This window comes from Euleptes europaea, chromosome 2 (genome assembly GCF_029931775.1).
Source record: "Euleptes europaea isolate rEulEur1 chromosome 2, rEulEur1.hap1, whole genome shotgun sequence".
In the NCBI taxonomy this organism is placed as follows: domain Eukaryota; kingdom Metazoa; phylum Chordata; class Lepidosauria; order Squamata; family Sphaerodactylidae; genus Euleptes; species Euleptes europaea.
The window spans coordinates 38,409,726-38,428,665 of NC_079313.1; the positions used below are offsets into that span (position 1 = coordinate 38,409,726).

At 42.1% G+C, this 18,940-nt stretch overlaps 1 protein-coding gene across 1 annotated transcript in view; it reads left to right on the top strand.

The window, feature by feature from the left end:
- The window catches only part of VAV3 (vav guanine nucleotide exchange factor 3), a 247,371-nt gene that overhangs the window by 49,524 nt on the left and 178,907 nt on the right, over window positions 1-18,940 (top strand). Inside the window, exon 2 of the mRNA XM_056867457.1 lies at window positions 1,128-1,244. Within this exon, the coding sequence (XP_056723435.1) occupies window positions 1,128-1,244 (117 nt within the window). The remainder of the gene's footprint in view (window positions 1-1,127; window positions 1,245-18,940) is intronic.

An 18,940-nucleotide genomic window follows, 5' to 3' on the forward strand; every position in this document is an offset into this window, starting at 1 on the left:
TTTAAATAATAATTTAATTTTGCAAATGAAAATAATGCTGCATGTTCAAGATCTGTTTTAATCTGTGTCATTCAATAAACTTTATTGAATGCCGCAGATTAAACTAAAAACAAACTACAATTTTACAGATTGTGCATAATCTTCAGGGCACCACACTTTGCTGAATAGTGGTCTCAATTCCCCCCCCCCCCGGAACCCTAAAATTCCCCCCTAGGGGGGAATTCTCCCCTTGTTGAGAACCCCTGCTATAATACTTGCGGAGTTCAAAACTTGCTTCCCTCTCAAAACCAGGTTGTCTCTCAGATGTTACTTTATATGGAGTTACAGAATGATATCTGTCTTTTACAGAATGATACCTATTTGGGCTTGTTCTATCATTATGCAGGATGAGCTGGCCCGCCTCAGACCTCCCATTAATGTGCTATTAAAGGACATTAAATGGCCAATTTAGCTTAACAATACTATTATTTTTCCACCACTAAGGGTGGGCCGTTTGGATTGTCTGCTATACATGCTTGCACTGCTTTTTCATTGTGTGATCTTATTTAAATAGTCATCCATAGTTTTGAATCCAAACAACTAAACAAGTTGGCATAGGTGGTGCTGACTGTGGATATTCCTGTGTGAAGTGTATTAGGGGTGTTGAATGTACTTGTTCAGAATACTTAAGACCCACAAACCGCTGGACCACTTTGTAGAGCTGTCCCTGTTTCATGGTTGGTTGGTGTGGTAGCCATTGACCATGTTTGGTACCCCAATCCTCAATAATGGCCAGGATCCCAAGAACTCTAAAACTAGTTCTATAGGTCCAAGAGGGTGTTGAGGCATGTCTGTTTCAAACAGGAGTCTTCCTGTGCCACATCCAACCTATTTTATAAATGGAGGGAAGCTTCAAATGCAGTTTGTGATGTAAAGATTAGCTATTCCAAGAAAATAAATCTGATAGTCCATCAAGGCAGTGCAAAGTGTTGTGTCAGCCAAAGCTGTTTGGATTCAAAAAGGGTATGTTTTCAAGAAATGGCAGTATACCTGTATGACACAATAATATCTTTTTAGAGATAACTATATGTACTCACAGATATCTTGATGGCACATTAAAAGGTGTTGCCTTTCTTTTTTCTCTTTAGTTTCTTTGTTTGAAGAACATAAGAACATTCCTTACAGCATGCTGTGAGACGTTTGGTATGAAGAAGAGTGAACTTTTTGAAGCATTTGACTTGTTTGATGTCCGTGATTTTGGAAAGGTATTTACATTTTTTCTTCTCCTCACACAGTTGTGTCCCTGTGTTTTTAAAACTGCTGCAGAATTGATTCATGGAAAATATATAGAGTTGCTGTGGGGAAATGTCACGATGAAAGCTATCAGATTGTGATACCATGATAGCAAACCTGAACAAATGAAGTTAATTTTGTCTACTCAGACTGCCAGCAGCTTTCCAGAGTCACAGGCACAGGTCTTTCACATCACCTACTGTGTGTGTGTGAAGTGCCGTCAAGTCGCTTCCGACTCATGGCGACCCTATGAATCAATGTCCTCCAAAATGTCCTGATTTTGACAGCCTTGATCAGATCTTGCAAACTGAGGGCTGAGGCTTCCTTTATTGAGTCAATCCATCTCTTGTTGGGTCTTCCTCTTTTCCTGCTGCCCTCAAGTTTTCCTATCATGACTGTCTTTTCTAGTGAGTCTTGTCTTCTCCAAATGTGACCAAAATACAATAGTTTCAGTTTAGTCATTTTAGCTTCTAGGCTCAGTTCAGGATTGATTTGATCTATAACCCACTGATTTGTTTTTTTTGGCAGTCTACGGTATCCGTAACACTCTTCTCCAACACCACATTTCAAAAGAATCTACTTTCTTCCTATCCTCTTTCTTCAATGTCCAGCTTTCACACCCATACATAATAATAGGGAATACAATGGCGTGAATTAACTTAATCTTGGTGGCCATGGCCAATGACACACTCTTACACTTCAGAATCTTTTCTAGCTCCTTCATGGTTGCCCTTCCCAGTCTCAATCTCAATCTCTCAGGACTGTGGTGTGATAGGGACTGTGGAGGGGTGGCAGCCTTGGCTGGTGAGCATGGAGCAACTCTGGGCTCACCCGCTGAGATTAGGACTGTGGTGGGGGGATTGGGATTGGAGGGGTCGCAGCCTTAGCTGGCAAGCCTGGAGCAACTCTGGACCCACCTGCCAACTCTGGGCTCAGCCTTGGTGGACTCAGTGATGGGGGGAGATGGGTTTCCACACTCACGTGAGGACAGACCCCTGTGGCACCCCACTGGTCACTCCTCTACAGGATGAAGTTGTGCCGTTAATGAGCACAGTAGCAGTGTCCAGCCCACATTTTACTAGCTTTGTTTCAAGAAGATCATGGGGGACTTTATCAAAGGCTTTACTGAAATCAAGGTAGACTACATGTACAGCATTCCCTTCATCTACCATACTTGTCACTCTTAAAAAAAAAAGATATGAGATTAATTTGGCATGACCTGTTTTTGAGAAACCCATGTTGACTGTCAGTGATCACGGCATTTTTTTCTAAGTGCTTACAGACCGTCTGTGTAATTATCAGCTCGAGCATCTTGCCTGGTATTGATGTCAAGCTGACTGTGCAATAATTGTTTGGGATTTCTTCCCCCCACTTTTAAGGATGGGGACCACATTTGCCCTCCTCCAGTCTGCTGGAACTTCTCCTGTTCTCCAGGAATTCTCAAAGATTATTGCCAGTGGTTCTGAGATCACTTCGGCCAGTTCTTTTAACATTTAACATTTGTCTCTTTTATTTGTGATATTCCGCTTGTATTTCATCATTGAACTCAAAACCGCATCCATGGGGCTCTTAGGAGGTTTTTCACATTCAGATGCTATCCAGACTTGAATCAGTTTAGTCTTAGTAAATTGCTGCATCATGGGTCCTCCAATGATATCCTAGGACTGTATTATAATCCATTCTATCAGTTTATATAACACATTGTTTATACAATTTTACTAACCCTGTGGTACTTCAGTTCCTATAGTTCCCTGAAAAGAGAATTTGTTAAAACTGTGTGTCGGTATGCCCTCACTTGAATATGTGTAGAGGTACTTCTTTAACTGCAGTGGGCACAGTCATCATGATTAATGATTTTGGGCTTGGGTTTATTTACTTATTTGTTATTTAAAACATTTATTAGCTGCTGTTCTACATTACAGAATACAAAGCAGCATTGTAATATAATGTCTATACCCAAAGGATATACAGTAGTATCGACTGATGCCATTGACCAGGCATTTTGAGTTTGTTCCCTGATTAGTTGCCAACCTCCAGGTGGTGACTGGAGATCCCCCAGAATTACAACTGATCTCCAGACTATATAAGTTTTTTTTAATATATTTGTTTATTTAAAACATGTATTCCAATTCTCCGGGAGAAAATGGCTGCTTTTGAAGGTGGATTGTATGGCACTATACCCTACTGAGATCCCTCCCCTTCCTAAAGCCCACCCTCCCAGGCCAAACCCTCAAATTTCCAGATATTTCTGAACCTGAAGTTGGCAACCCTATCCCTGAATTATTTACATCTGTAGACCCCTTCCTTATTATTAGCATGTTATGAGCATATTGGTAAGATATTTTCAAAGGCAGCGAAATAAAAATATAGTACAGCAAATGTGATGCTATCAGCTTTTAAAATATGTATACCAATATTGCTCACAACAACCAGTGTTGTATGGCTAAGGAACACATCCTGAGCACTCCCCACTGCATATCCTCATATTCATTGCACACATAATTTTTACCTTTCCTCTCATATACTGTCCCAATACTTCCAAGGTCATCTGCCTTTGTCCGTTCCATATCACCACATATGCTCTGTTGTATGCTTCCTCAAGTTCCTGAAATATGGGTGGGGCATTTCTTAGATAGATGGCCATGTGTTTCCTGCACACCAAGTTCTATCCCTTTTTCCTTTGTCAAAAATCCTAGCTTCCATTAAATATTTTTAGAGTTAAAACTAGAATGCTAGTGTACTTTTAATGCCTCTGCTCTCATTGCTTGAGCAACTAACTCCCTGCTCTATTATTAGATATTACTGAATACTCTTCATCAGTCAAATGCTGTGCCTGGTTTGCATAGGCTTTTGAATCAGATGCTACTAATAAACAGATTGCAACAATTTCCTTCTTTAAAATTTAAGAATATTTAATTTCACAGTGGACATGATTATTCTTCTAATACAATAGTGGCAATACAAACACATTCAGCTACGTTATCTTATCTGGGCTCAATGGGGAATGTGTGGGAGGGATGCTCATATACTCTAGTATATATGTCTGGCTGCTATCTATAAATTTGTACTTGAGTCTCCTAGGTCCTAGTCTGAATCTATAATAGCTAACACACTTATTTAAAAATGGCTTTCTCAAAAATTCCTGAAAAGGCAAAAAGGGGGCAATGATTTTCCAGAAAGAAGTATAGTAAAGGGGCTGTGGGACATATTGGGATTAGGCATGAGCATGTGCTTGAAACTATTGAGAGCATAATATAATGTTCACAAAGGGCTTTAAAGATAAGCAACAGCACCATGATTTTAGTTAGTTTGCATTAAGGTAGGGTTTTTTTTTTTTTAAACCCTGTCTAGTTGGTGTTCTCAGTTTTATGGAAAATAGTTTTCAAAAAACAAAACAGCAGCATTTGTCAGTACAGCTCAATCATTTCAACTGCCTACGATCCTATTTTTAAAAGCAGTGATGAGATAGACGGTTGACATATGAGGCACATCTGTACTATTTTTGTTCTCACATGAAAAAAGGAGATTTAACTTTGATTTTCTTGCTCTTGTCTACTTCAAGGGAGCTGTTAACAGCTTTTTATAGAGTAGGGATGGCAGACCTCACAGGTGGTGAATGGTAGCTAGCAGTATACGATCCCTCTGTGTTCCAGTCCCTTTACACTAATAAATTCCACTGACAGATGTAGCAATGGCAGAAGTAGATTGCAGCCAAGCCCACTTGCTATTCTGTATTGTGGCAAAGCACACACATTAAATAAAATGTTGGAACTTAAAAAAATAGATTATTTGTACCCAAGGCTTGGAGGATGATTACAAAATCAATACCTCTCCCAGTATTATTTGTGATTTAAAAGATGTCTTTTTGTACTTACAAGGGATTCCACTGTTAAATGTGAACAGTTGGCACAGTTTATGAGAAGCTTTGTGTGTATGTGTATAAAATAACTGCACCAAAGGATAAACTAGCCTCACCTCGCAGTATTTTTCAGTCTAATTATCAGGGCATTTATGAAACCCTATAGCAGGGGTGGGGAACCTTTTTCCTGCCAAGGGCCATTTGCACATTTATAACATCGTTCGGGGGCCATACCAGGTGTAGCTCTCCCGGCGTGGGGGGCGAGGGAGAGGCTAGGGTTGCCAGGTCTCCAGTCATCACCTGAAGGTTGGCAACCCTATGAGAAGCTATGCAGAGAAGAAAGGGAGGGAAGAAAAGGAAGGAAAGAAAGGAAAGGAAGGAAGGAAAAAGAGGGAGGCTTCCTTCCACACCCACACACATGGGGATCTCACACACAAACACGCACTCACCACTCACCGGGCTGCACAACGGCCCGGGAATCTCTTTCTCCCGCACACACACATGCACTCACTGGATCACCCCGCCTCACGGGTCAGAACAAGCTGGGGAGGGGAGGAAGGTTCATGGCTGGCATGGCCAGAGAGCCTGCTTTACCTTTTGTCCTCTGCCCGGGGTAGAGCCGTGTAGGGGCAAACCGAGCCGGCGGAGGGAGTGGCCAGCGGCAGGCAGGTGAGGGGGGAGATGATAGCACAAGCTCTGGGCACCCAAGCAGCTTCAAGCCGCTGCGTGGGGGATTGCCCCGTGGCACGGGTCAGAGGCACGCTGGGGGGGGGAAAGTTCAAGGCTGGCATGGCCAGAGAGCCCGCTTTACCTTTTGTCCTCCGCCCGGGGAGAGCGAGGGAAGGGCTGCATAGGGGCCCACTGAGCCGGAGGAGCATGGCACGCCACCCATTCACCTGGAAACAGCTGGTGAGACAAAGGGGAGGGGGACTTCCGGCCAGGCGCATGTTTTGGGCAGAAGTTATGAGTCTCTCCAGTAAGTGGGGAGAGTTGGGAGAAATGGCCCCACAATCACCATCAGTTTTACGCGCACTTGTGCCTGCCTGCAAAGCCTGAACTGCCGAGGAGAGAGCCTAGCTAGCAGCATGGCCCTGGAGCTCCCGGAATCAGCCCCGGGGCCGGATAAAATGATCTCATGGGCCGGAGGTTCCCCACCCCTGCCCTATAGAGATGGGGCTATGCATCTTCAACCTTCCACACCATTTATATATGTTATCTCAAAGCTGACATTTTATTGGTTACTTATGATGTGCTTTCCCTTCCCCACATTTTACTCTACCCATAATAATGTGGCTGTACTCAATGATCTATATTGGTATATTATTTTTAGAGTGTAATGACATGAAATCTGCTATAATACAGGAAATAAAATGTAACTCTTCTTAAATTGAAAGTGCAGTCCATGAAGATAGACTTTGTGGAGTATAAAGCAAGATGTTAATAAAGAATCAGTGTGACATTGATTGTTCATTTAAAATATTTTTGTCCTGCATCTTTGTGAAGCAGAGGAGGGGCCGTGGCTCAGTGGTAGAGCATCTGCTTGGCATGCAGAAGGTCCCAGGCTCAATCCCCAGCATCTCCAGTTAAAGGGACTAGGCAGGTAGGTGATGTGAAAGACCTCTGCCTGAGACCCTGGAGAACCGCTGCCGGTCTGCGAAGACCAGTGGTTCCCAAATTTTTCAGGCCACTGTCCCCTTGGTTCCACAAACTCAACCCCAGCGCCCCCTACCCTATAAAAAGCATTATTCAAAATAGGGGTTTGCATGATGCACTAAAGAAGATAAGAACAATGAAATTTCAAAACTGTAACAATTAATTGCACATCTATTTAAAATCAAAGTAAAACTTTTTAGTTGAACTTTATCCAGTTGGTACCAGCTCTTCAAAGTCTGGAAAAAAAATCTGATAGTTTCCACCAAATTTGTCAGCATGGTGCTATAGCTTGCTCTATTGTAAATTAGTGAACAACACAGTTGAAGGGGCCCACCTCTAGTGCCCCCCTGCTGCCCTCTTGCCTCTTAGTGCCCCCCTAGGTAATCCCACCTCCCCCCAGGGGGTGGTACTGCCCACTTTCGGAACCACTGGCGTAAACAATACTGACTTTGATGGACCAAGGGTCTGATTCAGTAGAAGGCAGCTTCATGTGTTCATGTGTACATATGAACACCAGTAAAAAGTACAGTAGCCAAAACAGAATAAGGCTGCAATTCTGAAGGGGGTAAAGCTCCTTAGGAGCCGGCATGACCCCACATTTAATAAGTGCCCATTTATCCCAGGAATAATGGGCACTTACGCCATCCTGGGGGCAAACATGCCTACTCCAGGGAACTGCAGAGCTGTGCCAGCCCCCACTGCCAACAGAGCCATGTCGGCAGGGAATTCCCGAAGGGTGTTCCCAGGGCGTTCCTGGAGGCAAAGCTGCCTTTAAACAGCTTCTCAACCCCCTTTGCCTCGGAAGCACCTCCTCACGCCGTGGTGCTGCTGCGTCACCTTTTTTTGGTGGCATAGCCTCGGTTTGTTCTACGGGGGCATTTTCCTGTTTTACCTTTTTAAAATGCCTTTTATTTTCTTTGCAGCAGCCGGGAAGCCTCTGTGAAGGCGGCACAGCTGTGCTGCTCCTAGCCACTGCAGATCTACCCCCCCCTTAGGAATGGGCTGTCCATCTTGCCAATAAAAGCCATTTAAAGCAGCATCAGGTGAAAAAATGGGAAGCTCTTAAGATCCTGAAAAGCCAGCATAAAATCAGGGGGAGCTTTCTAAAACAACATAAGATAAAGGCAAGGCAATTGAGAACATTCCACAGGGGAAACATTCTGAAAAGCTTTTGAGAATAAAAACATCTTCACAAACTTCTGTATTGGCAGAGCTTCAGAGCTTGGGGGCTATTGCTAATAAGGCTCTGTTTCCAGTGCCCACCCATATAGCCTCTGAAAGTGTGGGGTCACAAAGCAGGGCCTCTGATCTTAATCGCCTGACAGGTTCATACAAAATACTGGCAATGTTTTCCAGACAAAAGTAGCAGTGAGATCTTACTTTTCAAATTTAGATCTGCATCTGTGACTTTTAAAAAATAATAATGCTCTAATGGTTAACTGTGCAATCCTGAAGGGGGGGGCGGAGCTGGTGTGACCCTAGCGCTGATGCCCGTGCCACTTGTGCTGGCTCCGGGGAGTGATGTGGCAGCACAAGCCTCGTGCACTGGTGCTGCCTCCCCAGCAGCATTTCCCCGGAAACGAGTGCTCACGCCGGCATCCAGGAGGACGTTTCTAGGCGCCCCTTTCGAGCCGGGAATGCCCCTTTTTGCAGGCTTCGAGTTATGCCTGCAAAAAGGTGGCATAGTCCTGTGGAACTCTTATGGGGAGTTCTACGGGTTTTCTTTTAAAGTGCCTTTTTTGGCTTGCTACATTAAAAGGAATTGCTGCATTAGCAGCAAGCCACTCTGGAGGTGGTATGGCTGTGCCATCTCCAGGCACCCCCCAACTACCTCCCCCCTTCTGGACTGGGCTGCCCAACAATGGTTGCTTTGAGATGGATGTTTTGGACTGGTATAAACTAAACGTTCATTTGAAATCTTTAGAAAGCTTGAACTCTATGAACTTTGCGTAACATTCAGTTAGAGCTGCCTGCTGTCTAGGAAGATTTGTAATCTGTTATGTTGGTTTGTTAATCTTGCAGAAAAGCTTTCTCATACTCAAAATGCTGCCAAGGCACTGTGTTTATTTGGGATCCTCTATTAGGCTTCACTTTTCGCTAGCTCAGCTGTTTTCCGCTTTCTACTTGGTGTGTTAGCATTCAACATATTTCAGGTGATGTTTGACTGGAAACTTCACCAGTGATTTTCACTTTGGCTAAAGTCTGAGCAGAAAGGAGAGGTATGTTTTATGAATTCTTTCAGCAGCTCAGGACCCTTTCAACAGTGTGTTCAGTGATTGCATTAAAAGGAATTGAAAGTGTTCACCTAATCAGTATTGCCTTTTCTTGGAATTTGCTTTATTTTCTCTCAGTGCTGTTATCATATACCAGAATCTGTCTGAATACATAGCTTACATGTTGTCTTAAGCAACTGAGTCAGTTATAATTCCAAATTGGATTTTTGCATAACATGCAATCAGTCACAGCAACTGTTGCAACACTCAGTAGAGTAGGCTAGGCCAGGGGGTTCCCAACCTTTTTGACCCTGTAGGCACCTTTGGAATTCTGTTGTAGTGAGTGCAACTACAATTCTGGTGGGCACAACTATAAAATTATTGCCACAAGAGGCAGACCCAACCACAAAATGTCAGGGAATGAGGTCATGCATAATTCTAATAGTAATTAATGACGGAAGATTTCCCAGGTTTCCTCATTTAGGTGTTTGGGTGTCCTATTTCATTCCACATTGTCCTGGAGATGTCGTAAACAATTGGCCATTCAGAAGTCTATGGCTATCCTGAAGGCAATTTTGTGATTTTCTCTCTCTAATGGGGCAGCAGCTTTAGAGTCTTTAACTCAATAGTGATATCACAACTTTTGTACGGTGCCCTTATATGGATTCCTGCTGTAAACAATTCCATAAATAGAGTGCAGTCCTCATTCCTTCGAGCAATTGGAAGACTCCTCAGGTACATTTCATCATCAGCCCTTCGTTATGAGTTTGGTCTTAGCTCAATAGAAGCTTGTGCCTTGGGTACCTTTAATTATTGGTTTCATCAATTTTTTGAGGCCCGGAAGATAGCTTGGTAAGCTTAACCCTCAAGGATTCTTATAAGGCTCCCTGGCTCCAGCATTTTGAACATAAGCTATCACTTGAAAATTTGAAAGGGGAAGACCTTTACTCTTATTCTGTAGATCAATGTAAAAAATATGTAGCCAAATTGATCTATGCTAGAGATAAGAGTTACACTCATTTTGATGCTCGGAGGACATGTTCTCCACTTGCCCTTATCTAAGGATAATCTTCCTTCCTATATGGTTTCTCTGGTTAGTCGAAAGTTATGAAGAATCTTTATGCATTCAAGATTTAATTGCCCTTTTTCAATGGTTTTGCTGGGCCGTCTGCTAAAGATCCCTTTTCCAGACCGGCTGTGTCCCTGCCCTCTTCAGTCAGTGGACTCCTTGGTACATATCCTTTTGCATTATCCTTACATATATATACCAACTTAGGCTAAAATGGATTATACCATGTTTTAACAAATAGTCCACATCTTCTTGAGCAACTTTGGAGCAAAAGGTTCAGTTCTTCTTAGAGGACTCTGACCCTCAGCGTACTTATTTTGTTGCTTGTTTTTGGAGGCTGCAGAGAAGAGACAAAGGGAGGTGTTTTTAGAGATTGGTCTTATTTAAGATTTATGGTTTTATTGTTCAAGACCTCGGTCTAAGAACAAGGGGAAAGAAAGGCTGGCTCCTCTATGTGGTGCCTCTAGCTGTGATGTCCATAGCCACTGCCATATCCAAGAATGCCACATTATTCTGAACATTTCAGGACCCAAGGTGGGGGAAAACAATATAAAAGTGTATTAAAATAATTGAACAAATCAGTAAAATTATAAACATATAAGAAAATTAAAGCATATTAAAAATCAATGTAAAACATCACATGCCCCACTCTCAGGATATTTCCCCTTTGCCCAGGATGTTCCAAAAGTTCACCGTAATAACTATATTTTGCAGCCTCTCTGGAAATCCAGGAGAATAGAAGCCCACCGTACTCCCCTAGGAAGCTGTTCCACAAGCAAAGCATGCCTTAGCCAAAGGAGATAGTGACAATTGACCTTGTTAGGATGGATCAAAGTTGTCTGCATGGGAACATGCAGCGGGAGAGAGAGTCCTTCAAGCATGTGGGCCCCAGCACACAAAGGGCTTTAAAGATAAGCAACAAAACCTTTAATTGGACCTGGATATCCCATTTATGTCATTCCATTCACTGTAAAATTCATAATTAGCTGCTATTGGCTAAGGAATAATGAAAAAAGAAGATGCTGTAGCTAGAAGAAAAATTGATGCTGCGACAGAGCAGATAAGAGAAGCAATGGAAGCCAACAGGATTGAAAGAAAGGTAAAATTCTTATGTTGTGGTTTTTTCAGTAATAGGATGGTCCCCGAAAGCACCACTGTCAGCATGCAAATTAAAGCTGGAAAATTGCTGTTTGTTGAATTACAGCAGTTTTGTTTTAGTAATCTCCTTGTAGCCAATGAGCTTTTGATCATTTTTCTGAGGACTCTTCATTATATTGGTGGTTTAACCAAAGTTTAGAGAAGAAGGCAAAAAAGCCAATCTAGACTTGAGCATTTAATTGTAGCACACCTCTCTGATAGATGTGCAGAATACTAATGGCATGATGTCAAAAAGGCTAAGAGTTCACTGTTGGAACATAGCAACTGTTTCAGAAATGAACAGGTATCTGATAGTTGAAAACATTACAATGTTCTTCTTAGTATGCTTGCTGGTGGTGTTATCCTCTCAAACAAAAAGTACCCTGCCAGCTCTAGCACAAAGAATGGAGACACAGAAGCAAGGGTCAGATAGCAGTCATTTTACCTACTACGTCAGTGTTTAAGGAAATCCTGGCTCTATTGCAGAAGGACACTGTGATCCAGCTGAGTAGCAGGTGATAGACTACTGGATTGATGCCAAGTTTGTTTTCAAAGAATTCCATAAAGAGTTATGTTTTGTTCTGTGAACATGCTCTCATATTCTGCTATACACACTGTAACACAATTGGTACTGTTTGACACTGCTTCTTCTCCAAGCAGCCAGAAGGTTCAGGAACAGTGTTTTTTGACATGATTTCCTTTTGAGGGAGAGAGTGTTAAAGTCTTGGGGTTGCTTTTGTTCTATCTGTTTACAAATGTACAAATTAGTATGGGAAAAACGTATACACAAGCAGGGCTGATTTTTTAAAACGAATAAGTTGTTTTCCAAAAAGCTACCGTACGTCCTTGCAAACCCTAGGGTCTTCCTGCTTTGTTCACTGCAAAGCTATGTCTCTCAGCAACCACCCAAGTGCGCAGGATGTGACAAAATTCCCTGTGGTTTGAAGTAGCCACCACCAATCCAAAGCAATTAAGCAAGTACTGTCTGCATCCTAACTGGAGCAAATAACTCATGTGTAAGTAATCAATAAACGCATGGTCGCTTTATCCTCCTTTAATCCCTGTTTCAGCCAGGATTCAATGCATGTGTGATCCTGGCTGAAACAGGGATTAAAGGAGGATAAAGCGACCATGCGTTTTCGCGCATCATGAGAGCCAGTAAGATGTATTGATCAGTGAGATGGACTAGAATTTGGGAGACCCGAGTCTGAACCCCTGGGTGACCTTGGGCCAGTCACACACACTCAAGCCTAACCCACTTCACAGGATTGTTACTGAGGATAAGATGGGAGGAGAGGGGCATGATTTAATATGATCTGGGTCCCCATTGGGGAGAAAGGCAAGGTGCAAATGAAGTAAATAAATAACATTTGGGTTCATACAATGCTAATTGTGTACCAGTTAGCTGAATTTAAAGAAGAGATATTTAAAAGGGTGCTGATTTAATTTGTGTTTTTTAAAATAAGTTTTAAATAAGGTGCTATTTAAGTGAGATGGTTCAGGTTTGTGTCTGGCTGATTTCATTTATTGAAATAAAGATATAAGGAGTGAAATGCTTGTGCATAAAGTCTTCTTCCAAGACTCCATCTCAGGTTATTTAATACCTTGAGAGGCAAATGAGTTGTTTTCATTCATGTGAATAGAAAATACATTAGTAGAACTGTCGTGGCACCTGATAGATCACAATGGGTAGCCATGTTAGTCTGTTAATAACAATAGAAAAGAGCAAGAGTCCAATAGTACCTTAAAGACTCACTCACTTCTTCAGATACAGCTAGAATATGATTCCATCTATCCTTAAGTAGAGAAGAGTGAATTAGACACACAGTGGCAATGTAAATGTCAAAAGCAAGTAAATGACATTAGCAGGTGTGATTGGATTGGGTGTGATATGCAGAGGGGTCGTGGGCATGGAGAAATTAGCATTGGTAATGAGACAGGAATCTCAGATCTCTATTCAATCCAGGAGAATGCATTGTCCTGAGCTTCATCATTAGTTGTAATTCAGCAGTGTCTCTTTTTCTCCCTTTGAAATCCCTTTGTAAGAGAACTGTTACACTTAAATCAGCAACTGAATGTCACCTGATGTTTGCTATGTACAGTGGCACCTGATTTTGCTATGTACTGTAGCAAATTCACATTAGCTATAAATAGTTCTGTTCTCTGCAGTTTAGCTTTTAGAAAACCCCATGGATGACTTAAGGGAATACTGCTTTCCTCTGGTGTTCCAGAAGATAATTTATTTTAAAAGTCTAATGTGGGTCACCACTTAAATGGAAACTTGCATTCTTTTTTATTACATGGAAGGAAAATACAATCACAGCATAATCCTTTCATTTTTACTTACAAGCAAGACCTGCTTACTTAAATGGGATTTACTCTCTAGTAAGCATGTAAGCATAGCCACCTCAGTTTATCTCTGTGTTAAAATTTTCATACTTATTACCAATAATTGTTTACAAAGTAATATAAGGATTGCTCTCCCCATATGCTGTCCAGCACTGAAATTCATTGTTAAATATTCAGTTCAGTTCAGGTACCTTTATTGGCATAACAACATTTGGCAGAATACAGGAAACACATAGAAAGCTATTGTAAGGCAGAACGGACTGCAATCATACCAACAAGAAAGTTAGCCACAGTTTCTATAATATTAGGGTCCTGATTATTAAGAAGAGTGAGAACCATTAAATAAATAGGAAATTCCTCAATCTGTGTTAAGATAGAATTTACGAATTTTAAACGTAACGTTTGATAAAAGGGGCACCGGAAAAAAACATGTTGGATAGTTTCAGCCTCTTCATTGGAACAAGGGCAAAATCTATCAGAAAGGGGAACTCCAAGGTAACGACCAGTTAATAAAACTAATGGTAGAACGTTAAATCTGGCTAAGGAGAAAGCCCTGCGTAAAGCTGGGGTATACAGTTTATGTAAATACAGGGCAATTTCACCAGACTTAGGAAAAATTCCATGATAAAGAGGTGAACAAGTCTTAGTGGCAGCCTCATATAATAAGTGCACCTCAGATCAAAGTAAATTAGCTCTTATAGTTGAAAAGGCCTTAGAATCAGAAGCCAAAAGAAGAGAGTCTATGGTAATTTCTAAGGACCTAATTTTAGATTCTTTAGAAAGTGGGTCTAAATTGTACTGGATTCTAGTAAGATTCATGTTGTATGTTCTGTTGCTCCTGAGTTAGCAGGATGGGTGAAAATGGTAAAAGAAGCCAGTTACTATTCTAGTTGTATTGTACTACACGCAGCCTGTGGAAATGTTCTGGAGATGGGAGCATGAGAATTCAACAAACGTTACTGCTAGTGATCTTAATTGCTAATCTACTAGCTAGCTATAACATGCATGCCAATTGCACTGCAGGATTCATGGCTGATTGAATTTGTGGTGTATCTGTAAGCTTCATCTCTTGCTTAAAAACTGGGGTGGGGGGGTTCACATTACATTGGCCAAACCCATTTGAGGAACTATTTTATAAACAATAAGTCTCCAACATCTGGAAACTTTTCTTACTATTGGGTCTTGCCTGGAGATTTGAGGATGGTGCCTGGGAAGGTAGAGTTTGGGGAGGGAACTAAGTGGAAATGTCATAATATCTGCCCACCGAAGCTACCAATTCTTCCAGGGGAAATGATCTCGGTAATATGGAGATCAGATGTATTTTCAGGAGTACTCCAGGCCCTACCTTGAGGTTGGTAACCCTGGTCTAAAGGCTATATGGTTTTCTGAAAAATGATTAATTATTTAATTCTAGTTTGTTTTGTATGACCCCATCCTTAATTTTATATAGAATGGAGATAGGAGTTTGTTGGGTACCCGGGGTTGGGTGAGAGGAAAATTTATGTAAGTCTATGTGGAAATATTACAAATATATTTTATTAGAAGCGCTATACAGATTTTAAAATTCTTTAAAAGCATTAAAATGGCACAATGGCCAAACTTAAGGTTGATATCTGTAACCACAAACCCAAATGCGTTTCGGCCTCTAGGGCCTTCATCAGTGGTTAGTTAAAACCTTTTCTAAAATCTGCACATATATATAGAAATACAATGATGTGAACCAATACAAATACAAAATACAAAGTACAGTTTAAAACCCAACCAGGTAAGTGAATATGTTGTAAAGGTTATTCTCAATTATTCAAACAACTAGTATATTGGGTTTTTGTTGTAGTACTGGTTAGTATAAATCTCTCGTATATTTTGTGTGCAGATATCAACCTGCTCATTTAACAGTGAGAATTGTTAAATGAGCTGGTGGAGGCCGGCGGGAGGGCGACCTGGGGCAGGGGCCCTGCGCTCTAAAATTGCGGCCGCCATTTTAGAGCGCAGCATTGCCGGTAAAGGGAATTTCTTATTGACCCTTGGCTTATACGCGGTTCAATATAAAATTCCCATTTCTGGCCTCAAATTTGGGGGGTCGGCTTATACTCGGGTCGGCTTATACCCGAGTATATACGGTAGTTCTGAAAATGAAATCCTTAAAGTGTGGAATTCTCTGCCAAATAATTTTAAGTCAGTGAAAGCACTTGGGAGGAGTCCGATTGCTCACAGGTTCTCTCCGTTAAAATTAGAGCGTTGGATTCAAATGTCAACAAATGAAGCAGGTTTGTGATAGAAATTTTTACCATCTTTCCTTTTTTTGTGTTGTCTCCTCCTTCCACATCCCATGTTCTGTTAAGAATGGGTCTCTCTCTCTCTCCCCCCTCTCTCTGTGTGCCCACAGTGGCAGCCCTGTGTGCCATATACTGTATTGTTGTAAGGGAATGCAAACTTCCTTCCTTCATAGGAAACCTTGGCTCTTACCTGCTAAGGGTATTCACAGGAACTAACTCTAACTTGATAATAAGAAAACATTCATTTTTAAGAAAATCTATATTTTATTTTGGCCTTATCTTTTGTATTTTCTTTCTACCCAAATGATGTTCTTCCACTTATGGTGCTTTATTCCCATATAGCACTATGGCTTAGAAAAGGGGGATATTCCCATGAGCAGAAGGATTTCTGCCCGTGGTACATGATTTTCTTTGCCTTAACTCTCTTGCTGGAGCTCAAAATGTTGCTCCTGTGGGTGGGAAGCAGTGTTTGGGGCTGCAGGGGAAAGGAGAAAGTGAGACAGTCATGCTCCATAGGCAGAAATATTTTGCCCGTAGAAGCACTCCATGAGATCCAAGCCTGTGTATTTATTCTATGTGACCAACCTTGTAAAATTGTTTTTCTACCACGCAGTAGGAGATCTTTGCTTTTGAGCTCTTTTGAGAAAAGGGTCAATATGCTGGAATGCCCCTTCCTTCATCCCTGAGGGCATCAAATTGATTTGTTTTAATTCATCATGTGCACACTTGGCAGAATGTATGTTAGGGGGGCAAACAGCGAGGCTTCCCATGGCCTGAGGATCCTAGTTCAGCCAGTTGCTGGCTCTAGCTTGAGAAGAACCTTTGCTTGCCATTTAACCCATTCTTTAACACTATGAATTAGACTGTTGGGTGAACCCTGGGCAGAGCCTTGTTCTGCTGTCAGTGCTTTCAATTTATTTCAAATCTAAACGACCTTGACATTTCTTGCTCCTGACAAGCTAGACAAAATAGGTTTCCGGGAATGGACTCCCATACTGTGGTCTCTGCCACAGCATCAGAGTCCATCCCGGCCTTCAAAGCCAACTGCCCAGGCATGGAGGCCTTCCTGGCTTCCTCTACCAGCACCTACCAGGAACCTCCAGCTCCACTTACCTGCAAGGGGGCAAGAGCAGGAGCCCACAGACCCTACAGTCCAGGAGGATACCAGCCCTGGCCACTCGCTGCCTCAATGGAAGGTGCAGCGGCAGAACTTTCCTTCTCAAGGCCAGCAGCTCTGCAAAAGCACTGGTTGCTAAGCAGGGAGGAGAAGCTGATGAAGGCCTACACCTGGGAGGCAAGGTCCCAGGTGGAGGGAGCAAGGGAAGGTCAGCAGTGTTGGGGAAGATGGCTCACGAATAGCCCTGGTAGGACAGGGAGGGCCAGACCAAGGCTGAGAGAGAGAGAGAGAGAGAGACAAACACACACTGAAGTCCTGGGCTGTAAGACTGGAGAAATATTGTCTCCAAGGTCTGCACCCATTCTGAGGCTGGCTCAAGACAGGGATTCTAAGGCTGTCCAAACCGGGACAGGAGAGAAGGACCGAGAGGGCGACGCCCAGACTTGCACTAGTTGAACTATTTTTAACATTTCCATTTATTCAGCTCTTCCCGAATGTCTGCACTTATTTAGACTATCTGGTTGAATTGCCATTGTAGAGACTGGCTGGAAAGTAGACCCCCCCCCCCCAATTCCTGTTTTGGGTCTACTTTTCATGATTTTGTTCCGACAGCCATGAAAGTCATACTGTGCTCTATGCAGCAAAGTCATGTTATTGTAGCAAGTTTTGTTTCTGTGTGTCTGGAGTAATTTGCTCTGTGGTGTGCCTGATCCATGTGAAACATTGGGATTGGGATAGCATGAAAGGTCTTATGTATCTGCTCTCAGCATCATATGGGATGTGTTGTCATGTCAGTAGGTTTTACTGGATGGCCATATAATTTCAGAGTTCCATTATAAGAGCTAAGAGGGTTATAATTACAGAATTTTAGTACTTCCACTAAAGTCTGTCCTGCATGATATTAAGAACACTTAGGTCCAGAGAACTGTGTCAGAGACAAGCTGGTTGTGAAGTAATGAGATATTTGCTTTCAGCCAAGGATTGTTCTTGTCATGGCCCTAAGTTCCCTCTTTTTGCCATTTTTTTTTTAAAGTAGCTAGAATTGGGTACCATTTCTGGTTCACATGCAAAACTACCTATTATCCAGCACGAAGCTGCATGTCTAGCTTTGCTTGCACATGTGGGCAACCACACTGCCAACTACACATGCTTTCTAATGCAATGTGGGGAATGGTTGTGTGGGAAAAGGAAATTTAAAAAGCCCACTCAGTTTGTATGCATTTGAGGGCTTGTAGAAAAGAAAGGAAAAACATTTTATAAGTAAAAGGGCCATCTTGAGAGTGGCCATAACATTTGTATACTAGTGTTATTCATAGGGTTGCCAGGTCCCTCTTCGCTACCGGCAGGAGGTTTTTGGGTTGGAGCCTGAGGAGGGGAGGGTTTGGGGAGGGGATTCAATGCCATAGAGTCCAATTGCCAAAGCAGCCATTTTCTCCAGGTGAACGGATCTCTAGCTGCTGGAGATCAGTTGTAATAGCAGGAGATCTCCAACTATTAGCTGGAGGTTGGCAACCCTAGTTATTCAGGATAAGGATGGGCTTGGCACATGCTCATTCATCACTTGATGACTCTCAGCAAAGTCTATGACCTGTCTTAATTGAAAAGCATTTAACCTGACTTGACATTGATAGATGGCTGAATTCACACATTTACTCATCATTTGTTGCTGTGGTCAGTATGGGATGAACTTTCATGTGTGAACTAGCTCTGATTCTGCTTGACAGAATTAGTAGCTGCTAGAATAAAACCTCCAAAAGTAGGCACGAAGGCCATTCATCTGAGTTCAAAAGGAGTTGTGTGTGTTACCCTTGCTCTAACCAGTTTATTTATTATTCAGAGAATTTATATGCTGTCTCTCCAGAGACGACCTTGAGGCAGCTCACAAGTAAAAAAAATACCATAAAATCATAAAAACAGCAACATAAACGATCAGATTTTTTTAGGACATTCATTGTCATATGCCATTTTTATGCTCCTGACCTGAGGTCAGGAGCA